The following is a 19930-nucleotide window of genomic DNA, read 5'->3' as shown; positions in this document are numbered from 1 at the left end:
TGCAAATCGTTCCGCAAGCCAAGTCTATCGTCGGAACGTATCGCGACGATAGGTTAACCCCATCACGCCCCTCGCGACGAATCTCTACTTTCGAATCTCGTCCGAGAGAGCTCGGAGGAGAGTCAGCTGACGTTTAAAGAATTTGCGATTAACGTAACGACGTATCTCTCTCTCTCTCTCTCTCTCTGCCCCCTTCCTCGCGCGAGCCACGCAAAAAATCGAGACCGTTTAAATTTTTTATCGCAATTTCGGAGAAACGTGGCGAATTTTCGAGAATTTCATAGAGAGAGAGAGAGAGAGAGGATAAACAGCGCTTTGTCAAGTACGTAAAGCGCAGGCAATATAGCGACGACGCGCGTTAGTATTTTAAAGGCCGCCGCACGCACGACCACCGACGTGGCTATTTTCGGCGTTGCCTCGGCGATACCTCGAGAACCGTTCTACAATGTCACCGATGGAGAGACTTTTAAACGAAACGCCATATCCCCTTCTCTTCTTTTCTTTCTCCCGCTTTGCTACGCACCGAGAAAAATCGAATTTCAAGGAGAAATAGTCTCTCGGTACGTAAGTACATACTCGAGTACGTCTGCGAGTAGGCGGTCGTAAAAGTTATGATCGGTAATGGTGACGACTAGTCAAGAACCGATGATTCATCCGTTTTTCACTCGTTTCCCTCGACGCGCGTACAACAAAGAGAGCTGCTAGTAATCTTTGCCTTTCTCAAAATTCCAATATAATAGGCGATCCGTCGGATAGGAACTTTTCGATCCGGACGATATCTCTTCTACGTCACGAATCGCCTTATCGACTGAGAAGACTAGAGAGAGAGAGAGAGAGAGAGAGAGGGAGAGGGTATAAAAGGGAGGAGGACATATGTGCGTACGAAAAAACTATTGTGCGCTTCGAAAGTAACCGAGCGTACACCTTCCTGTCACGAACATTGGACGGTCAAAACATCTGTTACCGTATCGTTTAATCTCGAAAAGTAAAGAAACCCGTAAAAATAACGAAAGATGTACGTATGCGCTTGGTCTATCCGAATGGAAGCCAGAAAAGGGAAAAGAGGGAGGGAGGGGGAGAGAGAGAGGGAGAGAGAGAGAGAGAGAGAGAGAGAGAGAGAGAAAAGAAAAAAAAGAAAGAAGAAAAGAAGGCGATCGGCGTGCTATCGCGAGTGCCTTCGAGGATGGCCTTACGTAACCGTGATAATCACCGTTGTCAAAGCATACGGTTAGAAACGTCGAGCCTCGAAAATCTCGATCTCTGCGTTTCAATGTTCGATGACAGGAACGTACATACCGTATACGTTCGTTCTCTCTCTCTCTCTCTCTCTCTCTCTCTCTCTCTCTTGGGTTGCCAACCAACGTGGCTTCGCACGGACGCCTCCTCTTGGTCAGGGAATTTTCTACGTTTCTCTCGAAACGATACATGTATATGGCCCATGGCGAGCAACGTGCGTAGAAACGTGCGTATCCGTTACGACACGCGTTCTCCGGCCACGAGATTGCGCGCACACGAACGCGAAGGCCAAGCACGCGAGCGAGATCACGTATAAACGTCGTACGAGGAGCTTGCGTGGCGTTGGCGCGCGCGCGCGCGCTCACGTACAAACGTCGAAGCTAGCTGCTGCGCTGCTGCTGCTGCTGCTGCTGCTACTACTGCTGACTACTACTGGTAGGAACGTGGTGGGTGTTTGAAAGGAGACAGCCGGACGAAGTGGAAGAGAGTAAAAAAAAAATGAGAAAAGAAGAAGAAGAAAAAAAAAGAGAAAAAAATGTAACTCACCCGGTTCCTAAGAAAATCCTCGATGGCACGTTGCGCCGAATCCGTGAGCTTCACGAAGATGAGCGATTTGTTCTCGTGAAAATTGCTATGCGACGACAAACCATACTGGACACCTGCCACCAGCGCCGCCATTTCTCTATCTCTCGGCAGTGGCTTCTATCTCTCTCTTTCTCTCCTTCTCGTCGGTTCTCCTCCTCTTTCCCTCTCCGTCACGGTACCACACACGTCCCCCTTGTCGTAAAAGCGCACACAGCTGACGTCCTCTTCGCTCGCTCTCTCTCTCTCTCTCCCTCTCTCTTTCTCTCTCTCTGTCTGTGTGTCGGCACGAACACCGATTCCGCTCCTCACCACTCCTCTCTCCCTCTCTCTCTCTCGCTCCCTCGCTCGGTCGGTCTTCTCTTCTTAACCCCGTGCCACGGAACGTGAGAACGAGAGAGAGAGAGAGGGAGAGAGCACGGAACGATTCCGTAGTGGTCGCGAGAAAACTATCTCCGCACCCGGAACTCTCAACGACGGCTTCGCCTTCGTTTTCGTCTTTCGGATAAAGATAGAGATAAAAGAGACACTCACACGTATATCCCTGAATACGTGTCGTTTCCAAAAATTTCCCTTCCGTTATTTCTTTCGGCCAGATCTGCGTCAAAAAGAAGAGATTTTTTTCTCTCGATATAACAATTGAGAAAAAAACACACGCGTCTTTGATTTTCTTCTCTCGACGTCGTCGTCGTCCTCGTCGTCGTCGTTGTCGTCGTCGTGTCGCCGTGTCGCCGTCGTTGTCGTCGTCGTCGCGACGTATTGTCCGCGACGTGCCCCTCTCTCTCTCTCTCTCTCTCTCTCTCTCTCTCTCTCTCTCTCTCTCGCGCACGATCTGTCGTCTCTTCGTACGTCTCCGTGGGTCTTCGGTCGAGCCTTTTAGCGATACACAAACGTCTTCGTTTGTTTCTTCTATTTCTTTGGAGATTGAAAACTTTGCCTTTCCTTCTTTTTCCTTTTCCTATCTTCTATAATCTAATACACGACACCTCTTTTCTTACCGCGCGGACCCGCTTTTCTTCTCTTCTCCTCCGCCACTCTAGGGCCTCGCGCTCTCTCTCTCTCTCTCTCCCTCTCTCTCTCTCTCTGTTTCTCTCTCCGGCGCCTCCGTCGTCGTCGTCGCCGTCGTCGTCGTCGTCGTCGTCGTCGTCGTCGTCGTTCGACTCTCCTTCTCCAATTTTCTCGCACACGTTTCGACAGTGGTTGACAGCCGCGCGTAAACCACCCTCTCGCACGTTCCCTTATCCTCCTTTCCTTTCAACCGTCACATATTAACGCACCGATATGACTCATTTCAAGATTTTCTCGCAGTCGGCTAGGACGTATGGGAGATGGGGAAAGAAAGAAAGACAGACGGACAGACAGACAGACGGACGAACAGACAGACAGACAGACAGACAGACAGACAGAGAGAGAAAGAGAGAGAGAGAAGAGAGGGAGAGGGGGAGAGAGAGAGAAAGAGAGAGAGAGAGAGAGAGAGAGAGAGAGAGAGAGAGAGAGAGAGAGAGAGAGCAGCGCCCGTCGTTTCGTCTCAACAAACTACACGACTACACTTTCGAACGGCCACCTGGTAGGCGGGGCTTACGGGAGAGCCGTCGGCCAATCGCAATGATTAGGTAAGCACCGATAGCCCGACGACCTTGCTGTCCTCGCGCGGTCGTGGCTAACGTTCGACTGAGAGCGCTCGGTCGATTTCTTTCTCGACTCGGCGTATACATCTAGCGTCATCTTTCGCGAGCACCTTTCCATTCGACCAATCCACAAGTTCTTTGATAAAAGCTCACATAGAGCGAGCTTCGTCGACCAATTGGTTTCAAGCCTTTAGGGAATATACGTAGGAATTTTATCGTCTCAACATTTCCAGTACCGGAGTTAACCTCCGATTCGAGTTTTACTCGTTTCTACTCGTCGCTTAGCTTTTCTTCATTCGTCACAAGAAACATTTTTCTTCTTTTTCTTCTTTCTATCGAATCGTTCGTTGAATCAATTTCGATTATTCCATTTACTAAATTCTACGGTTATTTTCCTTTGTAACATGCTTCTTATACATGTATTCGATCGATTTTGAAAACGTTAAACTATCCATTCCTTAGGATACAGACTAAAATATGGCCGACGGATAAAAGAGTAAATACACCAATGTCATCATTACTTTCTTTAAATACGTTTAATTTGGGAGATTAATTTTTTCAAAGCGTTGGATATTAAATCAGGGAAAATCGTTTATATGGAGAAGATATTGACTTTCGAACATAACCTCGTTGACTTTGATTAAGTAATTTTTGTTTCTTTTTCAGGCAAATAGAATCGATCCCAACGAGCGTCCCATGACGGTACTTGGGATATGAGGATACTTCCAAGTAGATGCTACTCGTCATCAGACTCGTTAACATTTTATCGTTCAATTCGTCATAATTACCGTCGATACGCCAAATAGATACGAGCTATATGGAAATGTAAAGAGGATAAGCGTTCAATAAAGAGGATTCCACCGTTACAAGTTGTCTTCATCTTATATAGAGTTCGTCCAAAGCTTTTATTTCTTTCTGCCGTATGCTTTTGCTCTAACGGATAATCCAAAGCGTTGTGGATGGTAAACGACTATAAGAATATGAGAGATATTATAAGTAATGACGTAATAAGAGGAGAAAGAGGTATAAAGAGAAAGCAAAAAAAAAGCATTCAGGCTGGTAAGTTTTAATGATTTATTAGAATCTCTGGATTACCTTCCTTCGAGGCAGCCCATTTCCGATAAGAAAACCATTCTGTTTCTTTTTGCCTTATTATTTATCGCCTTATGACGCAAATCATTTTTGTTCCGCTATCCATTTAAGAGCACCCTTTGGATATGGTACATTTTACACAAATGAGGAACGAGAAAACTGTGCGAACGGACAACAGGAGAGAAATTTCAAATAAAGTTCGTTGTCTGTGTGTGTGCATATATATACATATGTCTGATATATTCGTGCCGCTATTCATATAGTCTCTCTCTCTCTCTCTCTCTCTCTCTCTCTCTCTCTCTCTCTCTCTCTCTCTCTCTCTCCCTCCCTCCCTCTCTCTCTCTCTCTCTGTCCGTCTATACAAGTCGAGCACACGAATACATATATCCATATATCTATATATACACATACATTGACATGCATATATGTATATATACACACACGATGTAAACGTACGTACTTATCGCTTATACGCTTCTTTCTGATATTATTTTTCTTATTCGCGAAAGCGCGTTTATTATTTTCTTTGTTATTACAGAAATTCGCATCGGGCAGGGTAAATGTAGGTGTATGCCGTTACGAGAAAGCCGTTTCTCGCGATCGAGCTAATAGAACGAAAGAATATAATCGAGGGAGGTACGTATGTACGAAGAAACTACAGATTTTCTCATCTCCTTTGAGATTCCATTGTCGTAATTATCCTCGCGGATCGTCGTCGTCGTCGTCGTCGTCGCCGTCGTCGACGACATACACCTTCTTCTACCATGCTCTCGCGAGGATCGATGGCACCTCTGGTGGTATATCCTTAAAAAAGTCTCTAATAGAAGCACAACGAGCATTCGTCCTATGTAGTTTCTTTTTCTCTTTCCCTCCCGATGAAAGGACGTTCTAAGGACGACGTAAGGGGGGAGCTCGCGGCGACTCGGCTAATGGAACGCGTGCGAGACATCTCGATATTTTCTCTTCTTCGTTTCGTTTCGTTTTTCCTTCTTTTAAGCTTACAAAGATAATAGCTCTGTTTTCTTTTTTTTCTTTTTTCTTTTTTTTTCTTTTTTTTCTTTTTTTGCATCTTTTTCTTTTTTCTTTTTTTTTTTTTTTTTTTCTTCTCAATATCACTAAGTAAATAGAAGTGGAAACGATAACGGAGGATACGATTGGAAAAAGAGAGAACACGCAGCGTGGCGCACAAGTAACGACGATACACCGCCGATATACGTGAGTATACGAATGCGAGCTCAGACGTATCGGAATTATATGTTTTTTTCTTTTTTCATTTTTTTTCCTCTTTTCTTTTTTTTTTTTTCCCTTTTTCTTTCTTCGTTCGGGAGAGCCGGGAAATCGAAATCGAATTTTTAGAAAACGCCTTCGCTCTCCTCGCCGTTTACTCGCGTTTCTCTTTCCCAAACTCTCGACTTTTGTAGGATTGCGCGAGGTAACGGCTCGGTTATGACGTACAATATCACGATCATGTATTACGTATTTATGTACAGTGGCGTGCTATGTATAATAATATGTGCAATCGTATGTGCAATATATTTATCTGTGACTGTATGGCCGATAAATGCGCTAGTATCTTACACGTGCGCGTACTTGCGTCGATATGAAAATGAAATAGCGGGTAGTCGAAGGAGAGGTATCGATGGTGATTGAAATAGGGTAGACGGAGATGCGGCTCGTAGGATGGAGAGAGAAGCGAAGCCATAACGATTTTGAGTAAGACGCTATTCCGACTCGATTCCATTATGCGGCTTCTTTATATTTTTTTCAATTCGTCGCGAGATCTCGTTTACTTCATTTTTCCTCGACTTGCGATATTATCGAGAAAAAGAACAAAAAAAGAAAAAGAAAAGGAAAAGCTTTAACGTAGTAAGACGCAGCGAGTTTGCTGACGTACCCGCGTCGATCGCACCAACTTTTTATTTCTTTACTAGTGACTAAATTTGCAGGCCATGCGATCGATACTGTCGTCCTCATCGTTCCTTCGTCATTTCATTTTCGATTCCTCGTTCTCCTCTCCCTCTCTCTCTCTCTCTCTCCCCCTCTCGATGTGTCGTTTATTCTTAAAAAATAACGATATATTATAATTTTGTTTATGATATGAAACACAACGTTATGATCGAAGCATCAGCCTACTCTCCCTCTCACCCTCTCTCTCTCTCTCTCTCTCACACTGTCATTCAAACTGCAAATTTTTTTTGGTCCTTTCGCCGTCATCTATCCGTTCTTTGTTCTCTCTTTTTTACCATCATTCGCTTTGACGCACACGCATTGTCACACGCATTCGCTCCTGGCATCATCTTATATATGTACAAATCACATATGAAATCATCTCGTTCGTAAAATATATTACAAGGCGTACGTTATTACAAGGAACGACTATCGCGATTTTGAAAAAACCTTCCGCTGAGATCCGCGCTTAAATTTGTATTTGTCAGTTAGAAATATGTAAGTGAATTTTCCAAACGATTCTTCGAAACCGATAGTCGATTTTAAAGTCGACGCGCACGTTTACTTCGTTCGATAAACGAATTCTTCTAAAAACTTTGACCATTGTTCGTACGTGCGAACGTGTATTCGTAGATTCGACCTTGATTATCCGCTCGTAACGCAACGATAAAAATTTGTACGACTTGTTACTCTCGATTCTCTCGTTTCTATTCATCTATCTCTCTCTCTCTCTCTCTCTCTCCCCCCACCCCCCTCTCTCTCCCTCTTTCTATCTCGCGATGAGGACGCTACGCGGAAGATCATTCGTCTATTATGTACGCGACGTTTATGTACAATGCGGGCTACGATGCGAGAGGAATGATATGAGATTTTTATTATCGCCGACGATATGATTTATAGAAAAGAGAAAGAGAAACGCTTGGACGGGACGAAATCGGGAAAAAGCTAAATTTTTTTGACGTTCGCGTTCGATGTTTCTCGAAGGGTCAAGCTTTTCGTCCCGATATTAAGAAAGAAATAAGAAGAATGCAACTCTTTGGTACGAGTGAACGAATGAAAGTGGAACATTTATTATTAACAAAGATCGGGATCTTTATATATGTAATAGTAATCTTTCTCTCTCTCTCTCTCGCTCTCTCGCTCTCTCGCTCTCTCGCTCTCTCGCTCTCTCGCTCTCTTTCTCTCTTCTTAATTCGCTCGAAATTTGTTGTGTTAAATGTGCGTGTTTGAATCGGATACAATTGCTTTGGAATTACCTTTGTATTCGGAGACTGCGCACCGGCGTCTCGTCGTTCTTTTTTTTTTTCTTTTCTTTTCTTTTTCTTTTTTCATTCATTATATCGAATTTACTTGGTCATCTACGCGTGAAAAAAAATGTTGATAACAACGATGACAGTTATCAATGTTTTTCGCGGGACGACAAAAATGACGACGCATCTATTGTTCGATTAGACATCATTTTCTTACCTAATGAAGCACGCAGTCATCCACATGCACGCACAGATTTTTACGCGACTCGTTCGCGTTTTCCTTTCCATGATCGTTCCTTAAATACGCGACGTCCGTTTTTTTTTTTTCTTCCTTTTTCTCCCTTTTTCCCTTTAGTCGCGAAACACCGAAACTCCATCCGTTCTTTTTTTCGCTTAATACTTTTTTCTCTTTTTTTCTTTTTTTTTTTTTTTTGTTTTTCTTTTTTTTTCTTTTTTTCTTTTTAAATAATATTCGTTAGGTACATTACATACGCGTCATACGATTTTTTTTCAAGCATAGTATTGTCAACAGTTGTGTATATTTTTGTTCGTTTGTATCTTTTCTCCTCTTAAACGGCTTTTTTTGAATTCTTCGATATCGCCCTTCAATACGCGCTTTCGATAGCTTCGAACGATCCCTGGAGTCTGGCTCGATATTTGGTTCTGCGCCTTTGCCGGCGACTGTAACGCAAAAGTCCAACGTGAAGACCCGTACGAGGTTTAGTCCTTTCGAATGCCGATTCCACCCTTGTTGTCTCCGAGGTAAGAGCGAGAAAGAAGAACGAAAAAAAAGATGGCGAAAAAAGGGTCAAAATCAACGACGATATCTCATTTTGCCCTTTTTTTCTACCGCTTCTTTCATCGATCTCGAGGAAAAAAGGAGAGACGTGGCACGGACTTTTGCGTTTCAGGTTCCTCCGTCATTATTTACTTGCTTTGTTCCTTCTTATTCTTTATCGTTTCTTCTTGCCCCGTCGATATATCATCGCGCTCCGTGTGCCACGATCGAGGCGACGCTCGTTTATTGCGATTCGCATCTTCTCAATTATCAACGTCGACTCGAGACTATTCGGACGTTAGACGATTACAGAGAGTATAAATCTGCTCGGAATGTTCTTTAAAATGAGAAAAATATTGTAGCTAGTTAGGATCGAAGTTGCGTCTTATCTTCGTTTGTTCCTTATCTCGTAGTCGTACACGTGCTCGTGCGACGAGTACGTGTACGTCGTAAAGGGTGAGTACGTATGCGTTTTTCACGGGGCGGGGGGGGGGCGGGGGGAAGGGGGCCAAGTATCACAGAATGCACGAGATATTTTCTTTTAAGCTTACGAGATATTAATACAAGCGGGAGAGTAGTTACGCGACAACGAGGAAAACGGCGAAAATGGTCCTCCTGTCATTTCCTTTTCCCTTTTTTTTTTTTTTTTTTTTTTTTTTTTTTCTTATGCCATCTCGGTATCTACCTGTTTCTTCTTCTTCTTCTTTCTTTTTTTTTTGTTCGTTTTTTCTTGTTTTTTCTTTTTTTGTTTTTTTTTCTTTTTTGTTTATATCACTAATTACGCGTACCTTAGTTAGGCGGCTAGAAGAAAATAGACAGATCTCGAAAGGAGGGATGGACCCGTCTTTCGCTCTCTGTCCTTTTCTTTCTTTTTTTCTTCTTTCTACGTTCTTCGATTGCGATCTTCTTCGTTCGATTCTGAACGGCACGTGGCGGCAAATTTCGAGTTTAGGCAAGCGGAACGAAGAAACGTAAAGAAAGTAAACAGCGCGCTTATCGCAAAAATGGAGGATGATATCTCGCCAAGGAATGTCCGTAAGAATCGCGATTACGGACAAGCAAAGTATGTGTCGTGTATGTATGGACGTGTGTGCATGTGACAAAACCCTCTAGAAGAAGAAAATCTGATAGAAACCGTGTAATCGTGTACGGCCAGTGTTGGTAGTTCCTTCCAAATAGTACGTTTCTTTTGGCAAGTTTTTCGACGATACGCTTTTGGGTCCTAATGAATGGAAATGAAAATGAAAAAGGAGAAGAAAGAGGAACGAGCCTGGAAAATACGCTCGGAGAATAAGCTCGTAGACGATGAAGAAATGAATGCGCGAGTCCGAATTCGCGAGTTTTCTCTCTCGAGTTGTTATCAATGGTAGTTCGGTCGTCGCTTCCCAAGCTCGTCGACGATTAATAAAACGATCGCGCGATGTACGCTCGGATACGCACAAATCTACGTACGCGCGCTCACCTTCGCTTACCCACGCATATACAAGGCGCGTACGTAAACTAGATATCCCCATACGTTTCTCGTACAAAGCCGGCCTCTCGCAGCTACGTATTCAGCGTTTTCTTTTAGACACACTATACACAATACGTAAGTATATGGCATCTAGACGTAACTACGTAAGTAGAAACTTTTTCAATTATAATCATGTCGTAATCTCTGAAATTGTTTTTCTTTATTTTACCTTTATTATACCTGTTCGATCCGCACAGGCTGGACGATGTGTGGTTATCATTCGCTTCTTTTCCTAGCTCCCTTTTCGATATAATCAAGCTACGCTTCGAGATCCCAACGAAGAAGCTCCGAGCGAAGAGAGAGAGAGGCTCCTCTCGCCCTTTCTATATCCACCACATCTCCACGAGCGAACGTTCTTTGCCACGTAAAAGTGCATTATTTTTCTTCTTTTCTTTTTTTTCCTTTTTTCTTCGATTACGTAAGAGAGTTTCAAGAGAGAGAGAGAGAGAGAGGGGGGGGGGGAGGGAGGGAGGGATGGAGGGAGAGAGAGAGAGAAAGAGAGAGAAAAAGAGAAAGCCGAAGAGAGAATAGCAGTCGCGAGGATGAGAGGCGAGCGGAGTTGAGCGGCATTTTTTCCAATCGTACTCGCGCGTCTGCCTTTTAGTAGAGTCTTTGGTTCGCATAAAAAAGCGCCTCGTCTCTTCTTCCTTCTTTAAATAGTACTTAATATTTCGAGAAAAATCGAAGCTACGAGTATCATTGGAACGTCTTCGCCTATTGCTGGACAATTACTATGAATAAATAACGAGAGTTTCGTTTCGATTTCGGGCGCTCGTTCGCTCGTAGAGAAAGAGAGAAACTCGAAGCCAACTCGTGGATCTCGACGTGTTTCATCCTAACTTCGACTTCGAAAAAGAAGTGATAATTTTTTCTTCCTCTTTTTTTTTTCCTTTTTTTTGTTCCTTTTTTTGTTCTTTTTCTTTTTTTCTTTTCTTTCTTTCTTTCTTTCTTTCTTTCTTTCTTTCTTTCTTTCTTTCTTTTACTTTTGTTACTCTTACGAATAAGAACGTACTTTATACATTACAATGCCTAAGTTTTTATTACTAATGGCGCGCCTTGATTGACGTCAGGGCGCGCCCATTGGTCGTACGCAATGCTACATTTAAATAATTGTGTTAGAAAAATTCTTCCTCGTCAACAATATGTTTCCACGTTTATCTACAGTAAACTCTCGTCCGTTCGAACAAAACGGCCTAAGGGTTATCGTGTCTTTACGAGCGCGGAATATCGTCTTTCGCTTATATTTCCTCCCCTCGGGCTTTCTTTACCTTATCTTCTTCTTTTTTTTCTTTTTTCTTTTTTTTTTTTTTTTGTTTTTCTTTCGATCGCGGACCCCTTATTCGCTTGCCCCCCTCTTATTTTACTTCGATAAATCTGCCGGTCGTTCCAAGTCTTTCAGGGGTGTCCGTAATTCTCCATTTTACAATAATTTTCCTTAAGCGCTCTCTTATTCTCCTTTTCCCTCTTACATAACGAATATTTAGCAAATATATTGCGTACTGGCAGCACTGTTTTCACTTTTTCGACTCTTCTTATTTCGTACGTACTATCTTTTCTTTCCTCGCGACACACGGCACGAGGAAAAGAATCAAACGACTCGTTCTTTCTTCTCAATGACGTTTGCCTCTCCTAATGTCGTATTATGATAACGTTATTCGTCGTCGTTGGGACTACTTCACAGTCTCCTTCGGTCGAGCTCTCGAGTAGTTTGAGAATTTCCAAAAGGGACGGCAGGAATCGTCCTTGGTATTACTTGATATTTTTTCTCATCGACGAGCCGAAAGAACGTTGGTTTAGCTCTGTGGCGATTGTTTGTGAGCGATAACGCTAAAACGGATCTATCTGCACGTCCCTCGTACGTGTGTGTGCGTGTGTGTGTGTGTGTGTGTGTGTGTGTGTGTGTGTGAGAGAGCGGATGGGTACGCGTGGAGGTAGATGTGTATAGAGGCGTTGCACGTGTGACTCGTAAAAATGGGGAAAAGAAGCGGCGCTCGTTCGGATCCCTTTCGCGCGAAGGAAGCAGGAAAGAGGAGTAGCAACGAATCGTTGCTCTCATCGTGATCCTAAAAATATCGAGCGGAAGGAATTCGGTCGATCGACCGGAAATTTAGCGCTTTGAGCAGTCTCGATCGTTCCTCGTACGTTTGTCTCCTTTCGGTATGGACTATATAGCAAGTCGTTGATGTTGCTTGTCATCGGTAATACCATAGAGCGAACCCATTCTTTTCTCTTTTTCTTTCTTCCTCGCTTGCTTTTTGTCTTTCTTTCATTCTTTCTTTTTCTCTTTCTTTCTTTCTTTCCTTCTTTCTTTCTTTCTTTCTTTCTTTCTTTCTTTCTTTCTTTCTTTCTTTCTTTCTTTCATTCTTTCCTTGTCCTGTCCTCTTGCTTGCCCATCGTCAGACAAAATCTTGTCCGCCATCCGCCAAGACCTTGGAGCTCTTTCCAAGCTCAAAGGACGTATCGCATCGCTGTCGAGTTTAGTGCGCCGACGGTCCGCCGTTTCAAGTGGGATTTGGTAGAGGTGTTTCCTGTCTGATGTCGCTCTTTAATTTTACAAATTCCTTCGCTATCTCGTCGTTGTTTCTTTGCGAGAGAATTCGCAAAATGGTCCAACCGGTCTCGTCCATTTGAATTCGCTTGCCGAGCGACAGCCAGCACGCGCAGGAACCCTCTTCGACGATATCCTTGAGCTGCATCACCGCCACGCCGACCAGTCTGTCCTCTCTCGCGAAGCAATAATCCTTCACGCAAATGTGAAGCTCGTAAAAGTCCAATTGTTGCTGCTCGTTACCGATCATGCTGTTAAAACCAATCGCTCGTATTAATTTATCGTATTATTGTCTCTCTTTCGCAATAAATTAACATTATCGCAATATACTTACAAGTCGAAACTTTCGTTGAATTGGGGCGACCAATTGTTGCTCTTCGATTTCGTCGATTGTTTCCTCTTTTTGCCGGTCAGATGCGGACCAATCAGATTGACTTCAACGTAAGGCCTAAACATTCCCGTAGCCAATTGCCACTTTAAATCGTTCGCAGCGACGACTGAAAATGAAGAATGAATTTGCCATTTCCAAATCTGTCTTCTTCTTCGAGGCAAACTTCTCTGGTCGAATTCTAATCGAATTCTAAGTGAAGCGTTTAATAAGACACGTTTACCTTTGACCGTGACCTTTTGCTCGCCGGTTCCAGGATGCGTGAAGAGGTCAACCTGGATGCTAACTTCTCCCACCGAACCTTCGTCCGTACCAGCCGTATCTGGAACTTGACGAGATTAAATCAGTCGTTTTTCATACACTTACGCTTAACGTACGAAAAAGTGAGAAATGAATTCTAGCCGATGAAAAGTATAGCATAAACGTGGCCATTCCTAAATGTCTATTATTTCCTTCTATATCTATAGAGAGCAGATCAACATGCTCTACGCGATATGCAATTACTTGTATCTCTCTCTCTCTCTCTCTCTCTCTCTCTCCCTCTCTCTCTCTCTCTCCCTCTCTCTCTCTCTCTCTCTCTCTCGCATCGGTCGGATGAAGACGAAGCAGGCCTTAAGGGGGTTTCATTAGAGCGAGAGTCGAAGGTAATGGAGGATCGAAGCTCCGTCTGCGGATGTTCTGCGGTTATTCGAATGAAAACGATGGAACGGACGAGCGATTGGACAGCCTGCTTCGTTCGTCTCCCGGCCTCTAAAGAAAAACATTCAAGTGTCTATCGTACAAGTATCCTTCGTGCACGCGATCGTCTCGGCGCGTCCCGTTCTTATCGTTTTGCTCGATTCGTCGTCGTCTCGTTGCTACGAGAGATAGCGATAGAAAATGCATTAATGTTTTCTCCCCTCTCGTTTCCTCCCCTTCCCCCGGGAGGAAGTCTCGAGTTAAGTGGATGGGATCGGTGCGTAATTGTTTGAAAAGCATCGTAACGATACGATCTGATTTCTCTATATCTGTCTATGCGTGTTTTTCGTGAAATGGATAAATTTAGCGTTAGCAGCGATAGTGATTGTTTTTTTTTTTTACTTTCGTTTTGCGGTACTACACTTTGCGGCTCCTTTACAGCTATAACATACGTGTATATATACCATTGACCGTCCGTCGAGACGTCTTTCCAGGTACAGATAATGAAAATGGACAGATATATCGAGTACTTTTTCCTTGAATGGAAAATACAAAAGAACAAAAAAATTAGAATGGAAAACACGTCTCGATGGATACGGACGTATCCAAGACTAAATCCTAAAGGAGTCGAGGTTCTAAATTCGGAAGAAATCGGAAAGAAGCATAACCGAAGGTAGTAGCTTTGGCAACTTCCGCACTAAGGGTTGCGTCGTGCTCTTGCGTTGTACCTTGACGACTCTCTCGACGAAGAGAGGGCTTGCTCTGGCGAAGGGGTTCCTCGAGGCTTTCCATACCCTCGGCTCCTTCGCCTTCGTCGCCTCTCTCGCTGCTCATCGAACGCTGACGCTGACGTAACGTTGACGCATCGTTCAGCGGCACTGTCCCGACAATTTTCATTTAACCTTCATGTCAATCGTACGTCAAATCGCCGATCAACGGTGTACAAATAGTAAACGCAAGCTCGAGCTTTTCAACGACGGAAAGAGTAGAAGAAAAATAGAAAAATAGCGAATACTCGAGTTTTTAGCCTCGTTAAGTGCTCGCGGAACTTTCTTCGAGAGCGATCCTTCCTCTCGATCGCTTTATATATACGTATGTACATATATATATATATATACATATATATATATATATATATATATGTATACACACACACACATACATGTTACTCGGCGAGGCAAAAGCCTACCTTGATTGATTTGAGAAGTAACGAAGGTCTTGATCAGGGTGTCCGTCGTCTGCGTGTAAAGGCTGAGAGCGTATCGAAGGCTCTGCAGTTCGGGAGACTTTTCGAGGAAGGCCTTTTTCAAGCCGTTCCCACCCGCATGGAAGTATTGCTTGATGGTGTCGAGGGCGACGTCGAGTACGGCGCACTGCTTCGGCGACAAATTCTTCTCCACCTCTTTCGAGATATCCTACGAAATAAAACGAGCGCGCCTCTTAAGGATTATTCTTAAACGGCTTTAAAATCCATGAGATGGTCACGAGATATTACCATGACACCGCTGAGAGCATTCTTGACGTCCGGCTTTCCGGTCATGTGATTCTTAAACAACTTTGACATGTCCTCTATCTTGGCGTTCGCCGCGAGATTCTTCGCGTTATCCGTTAGATTCTTGAACATCATCTAGAAATATCAAATTCTTGACCGATTAGCGGGACAAGGATCAAAATATGAACGATTATGTTAATAAAGTAGAAGAAAAAAGAAGAAAAAAGGAAAAGTTGCTTTTCAAATAAACGTACGCTCTTGTCCGTCATGGGCGGTAAGACGACCGTCTTTTCGAGGATCCTCATGACGATCTTCCAAAGTTCCTTCAATAATCTCTTGAGTACCGTCTTCTCGCAGGATTCGGCATATAGAGAAAGACTTCCGTCGAGAAGTACCATGAGAGGCCTCAACACCTCGTCGGCCTCGACGGCGACGTTGTTCCTTTGTTGCGCTTGGGACAAGGTAACCTGACCGCCACCTTTGATAGCCAAAAGGAGATCTCCCAGTTCTCGGACCGACGCCGTTATACGCGGCTCGAGACTCTTGGCGAAGAGCATCGCCAGGTCGTCCAGGGCGCTGTTAAGCTGCTGCTGAAGCTCCTTCAAGATGTTCGCCGCGTCCTCCTCCAATTTTTCACCGCCCATCGACTCGAACATCTTCTCCAGCTGCACGCGCAGCTGTTGGATATTGTTCATGAGGATGCAAGCCTGAAAAGAAAGAAGATATTGGCCGAATATAAACGACGTCCTTATTTCCATTCCATTCGTTTTTACGTTACTCACGATTCGTTCCTCCTTCAAGTGAACGGGAAATTCTATTTTGACGATGTCAGAGTAAGCGACCAGAACCTTTACTATGGTCTTTGCGAATCTCTTCATGTACCTCTTCCAAATCTCCGGATCGGGACACTCGAGCTTCGAGACGACGTCGAAGCACTGGGTCAGTTGGGTAAACACGTCGACGACCGACACGCTGAAGAGAGCGTGCTCGCTGCTCTTTTGGAACTGTCGAAAGATCGCGTTTGCGCGATATAATAAAAATCATTTTCATAGAACGCGTGGTAGAGAGCGTGGTCGCGTAACGATACTCACCCCGTCCTTCTTGTCTCTGCTAAAGGCACCGTGTAAGTATTCCAAGGAAACGTCGTCGTTCTCGTTGAGCCATTGCATGACGAACGGCTCGAACCAGGCGGGATATTCCGGCACGGCACCCTTGTAAGGTGGTACGTCTTTCACGTAATTCGTGTACAACCACTTCACCTTGAAGTGTAGATTCATATAGGCCGAGGACTTGCACAGTCTATGCTGCTCGTGATCCTCCAGGGCGTACTTCATGTCGACCGCGAACAAAGACCACATAGTGGCCGCCGATAGTTGACCGATGTTCAACTCCTGGGGGAATTGGTTCAACACGGGCGCATAGCTGTTCTTGTCCTCCTCGATAACCGAAACGATAAGAGCGATGAGTTTGTGCCAAAAGTCGAGAGAGTCCCGTCGTGGCCCGTGATCCTCCGGATCCTTTTTCGGTTCGTTCGGATCAGCCTGAAATTCTCTGCTGTAGAGCTCGTAGCAATGCTCGAAGAGGAACTGATAGGTCGAACGTAAGCAAGCCTTAACGCAATCCTTGACGACGGTGCTGGCTCGTGGCGGGCTCGACAATTCCTGCACCTTCATACGGAAGAACGTGATGCTCGTAAGAAGATCGACGGTGCTCTTCAGGTCCATCAGTTTCTCCTGGCTCGATGCTGGGAAATTATTTCTGTACGACGAGAGATCGATCCTCAAGGAATTGTGCAGCTGGTCCAGCAATTTCACGAACTTTTCTTTCTGCGAAGGGATCGAATCGTTGGATTAAAATGTTGCTTTCGAGGGAACGAAAGGTAAAAGGAAAAAGAGATGTCTCCGTGAAAGGGCCGGAGGGGCTTTATAAATATCGTCGTCGTATCTAATCAATCGTTTACGAACGAAGGGACCCATATACCCACCCCAAAATTACTCGCGGCGAATCTATCGCTGGCGGAAACGGCCGAACTAGCGGTTGTGTGGGCGTAATAGGCGTTTATGTTGGCCAACAGGGTCGACATTACCGCGGGGACCCCTGGGCACAGGTACTTCGTCGAAAGGCAGTGGAAGTGTCTGAAATGAGAGAGAGAGAGAGAGAGAGGTTGAATATATCGATATAATTTATCGAACTCGGCGGTTTGCCGTTAAATCACTCACGTCATGGCCTGGTAGATGCTCTCGATGCCGTATCGCATGGCAAATTCGTCGACGAGTTCTTCGCCGGGCGGATCAAAGTACACCTTCCATGCGTCCTCGCCCTTTGCCTGCGGTAGGCTGACCATCCCGGCGTTCTCCTCGCATAAACTATGGAATAGGTTCTCGTGAAGGCAGGTGTATTGCACGTGATACGGAGCGACCTTTTCCTCTCCCTTGATCTCCACGCTTATGTGCAACCTGATGGCACCGGATACCGCGCTCTTGTCCGTTCTCTTTTCCAGATTGTACCAGACGTCCATCTCGCCGCTGAGGGTTCTCACCTCGATGATCGTTTGTCCAAGAAAATCGTCGCTCTCGCGCGTAAGTTTCTGTCGCAGTTTCGACTTCAAATCGTTGTCCTCGTCCCAGACGCGAACCTTTATCCGATCGGACGAATTGTGACATTCGCTGCAAAACGAAATTATCTATTAACGGATCATCTATCTCTTCCTCTCCCCTCGCGTTTATCATCGATCCTTCCCATTCTTTTTCGCGATTTATAACGAATCGACAATTATTAATACGATCGAGCTTATTATAGCTTCGCTATACACGTATAACGATCCTCCTAACATTTTATTACTTAATCCCCTTCCCAAGCGAAAAGATCGACCAGTTTATACTTACAAGTAAAACTTTTCGTGCCAGACAGGATTGAGCTCGCGCGGCATCGTTCTCGTGCGTTTCTTCACCTTACCGACCTGGACCGTGACGTACGGGTCGGACGTACCGCTCTTATCCTTGGCGATTAATCCTTGAGCGCAGATCACTGCGGATACGTAGGAAAAAATGTCATTAATATGGGCAAATTTCGGTCAAAGTATCGTGGCTCGCGATTCAACTGGACTGGAGGACAAACCTACTCGATCCTATTCGACCTATTCGACCTATTCGATCGCACTGATTTTCCTCGATTCGTCGATAGAAAAGAAAGTGATAGAAATTAATTACCAATAAGCAAAACCGTTCTGAAAATGCTCTCTATCTATATATCTATATATCTATATAGAGATAGAGAGAGAGAGAGAGAGAGAGAGAGAGAGAGAGAGAGAGAGAGAGAGAGAGAGAGAGAGTTTGTTGCTGGCAACGTCCTTTACAACGCCCTTGCAAACGTCTCTTTCTAGTCGAACCGCTTCTCTTTGTATTACATCTATACGAGCTATTCTCTTAACGTCGCGTTCCTTTTTATCCTTTACGCCTAATCCTTGACCGTAAAAGAATTCGATTGGAAGGCGTACCAATCAGAGGGAATAAGGGAATTCGATTTTTCGATTAAGAAGTGCTTCAAAATAATCGTCGTCGCGGTATTTATTATTTATCTACTCTGTGAAATGCATTGAAACGCAAAGTGAGAAGATCTTTTGTTCGTAGACGTTAAAGGATCGAACGGGGTCAAATTTTTCGATTTTTCTCGCGAGCGACTTTCCGATAATATTCTATAGTCGCGAATTCGCATGTTCTCGAATGCACATTTATAAGCACCAACATATTTTTCAACTTTTCCTAAGCTTTTGCCTAAAGTATTATAGAGTTTTTCGAGATAGGAAAAAGTATTAAAGGAAAATAGTCTTTCTCGAGGGTCGAGCGTTCTTATTTTTGTTCGAAAAACGATTAAGGATCGATTTTCGATTTTGAAATATTTTTCTGTCGTTTGTACTCTATTACCGAGATGTATCGAGATAAACTTAAACAAATCATACACGCACGATATCGAAGGATGCATGCAAAGACTCCACAAGAAACAAGATTGGACATTCGATGTTCAACATCATATGTTCAACAGGCAAGACATTTTTGAAGCGTGCATAAGCTCGGCGTGAATCGTAAACAAAGTAGAGAGACGCGTGTACGTAAATTAATTAAATCGATATATTATACGCTTGCGCGATACTGATAGACGTATTCACTTGTGCAACGATAATATAATCATAAGAACGTGCGGCATTTTCGGACAGATGGACAGACACACATGCCCCATGCTACAAACTCTTCGCTTTTCGTTCCGACGCAGGATGGGGACGACGAGACGCTTCCTGTCCTGTTCCTGGCGAATCTCCATCGCCGAGTCATCGCCATGTCGATCCACTTCGCGACCTCGACGGAATACTATGTATGTCGTGTTACGTTCGTGTGTAGAAAGTGTCGTGGAAAACTTGTTTATATTAAAGCGATCGTCCTTGCTCGCCCGAATAATAATCAACGTAGGTTATATTCGTAGAAGGAGTGTGTGCTCGACGGATCAACGCCCGTCTTAATGTATAGTACAGTACTACGTCGTCGATTCTATAGACCGACGTATGTTTCAATCTCTGTCTCTTGCCCGTCCTCGGCTATGTAAAAGTCCAATTTTCCGTATTCAAGTTTTCGTATCCAGTTCGTAACTTTTGTTTTTCGTTCTCAAAATTAGCTGAAAATTCGTTCGACGTAAAATAGAAATAAAGGAAATGGAAAATGTTAAATATTCTCCCTCGGGGTTCGTCCTTTGAACGCTTTCTCATCGGTCGATTTGATATTGCGACGAAAATCATTGGTTAAATCAG

General features: G+C 44.2%; 2 protein-coding genes and 1 long non-coding RNA gene across 19 annotated transcripts in view; 1 reads left to right on the top strand and 2 right to left on the bottom strand.

Annotated features, from left to right (window-relative positions):
• Positions 1-3368, bottom strand: part of LOC124949931 (RNA polymerase II elongation factor Ell-like) — a 53323-nt gene extending 49955 nt beyond the window's left edge. For 5 of the 8 annotated variants that reach the window (XM_047495848.1, XM_047495860.1, XM_047495839.1 and 2 more), the window contains exon 1: positions 1783-3359. In XM_047495848.1, coding sequence (XP_047351804.1) covers positions 1783-1914 — 132 coding nt within the window. In that variant the 5' untranslated portion in view covers positions 1915-3359. Of the gene's footprint in view, positions 1-1782 lie in introns of all 8 variants that reach the window. The other 3 variants (XM_047495857.1, XM_047495891.1, XM_047495883.1) reach the window with 3 other exon arrangements.
• LOC124950029 lies at positions 2074-5385 on the top strand. Its single transcript, XR_007101241.1, has 2 exons — positions 2074-3942; positions 4113-5385. It is a non-coding gene; the product is annotated as an uncharacterized LOC124950029 (long non-coding RNA).
• The window catches only part of LOC124949872, an 80661-nt gene continuing 65514 nt past the window's right edge, over positions 4784-19930 (bottom strand). For 5 of the 10 annotated variants that reach the window (XM_047495656.1, XM_047495645.1, XM_047495665.1 and 2 more), the window contains 12 exons: positions 18018-18159; positions 17352-17798; positions 17117-17267; positions 16224-16958; positions 15915-16136; positions 15387-15839; positions 15136-15267; positions 14830-15055; positions 14369-14518; positions 13186-13290; positions 12909-13071; positions 4784-12825 (listed from right to left, as the gene is read on the bottom strand). In XM_047495656.1, the coding sequence (XP_047351612.1) occupies positions 12528-12825; positions 12909-13071; positions 13186-13290; positions 14369-14518; positions 14830-15055; positions 15136-15267; positions 15387-15839; positions 15915-16136; positions 16224-16958; positions 17117-17267; positions 17352-17798; positions 18018-18159 (3224 nt within the window). In that variant the 3' untranslated portion in view covers positions 4784-12527. The remainder of the gene's footprint in view (positions 12826-12908; positions 13072-13185; positions 13291-14368; positions 14519-14829; positions 15056-15135; positions 15268-15386; positions 15840-15914; positions 16137-16223; positions 16959-17116; positions 17268-17351; positions 17799-18017; positions 18160-19930) is intronic. The other 5 variants (XM_047495712.1, XM_047495732.1, XM_047495723.1 and 2 more) reach the window with 3 other exon arrangements.

Source organism: Vespa velutina, chromosome 1 (assembly GCF_912470025.1).
Source record: "Vespa velutina chromosome 1, iVesVel2.1, whole genome shotgun sequence".
In the NCBI taxonomy this organism is placed as follows: domain Eukaryota; kingdom Metazoa; phylum Arthropoda; class Insecta; order Hymenoptera; family Vespidae; genus Vespa; species Vespa velutina.
Note: the sequence above shows the minus strand (reverse complement) of the source record. Positions and strands in the feature narration are given on the sequence as shown.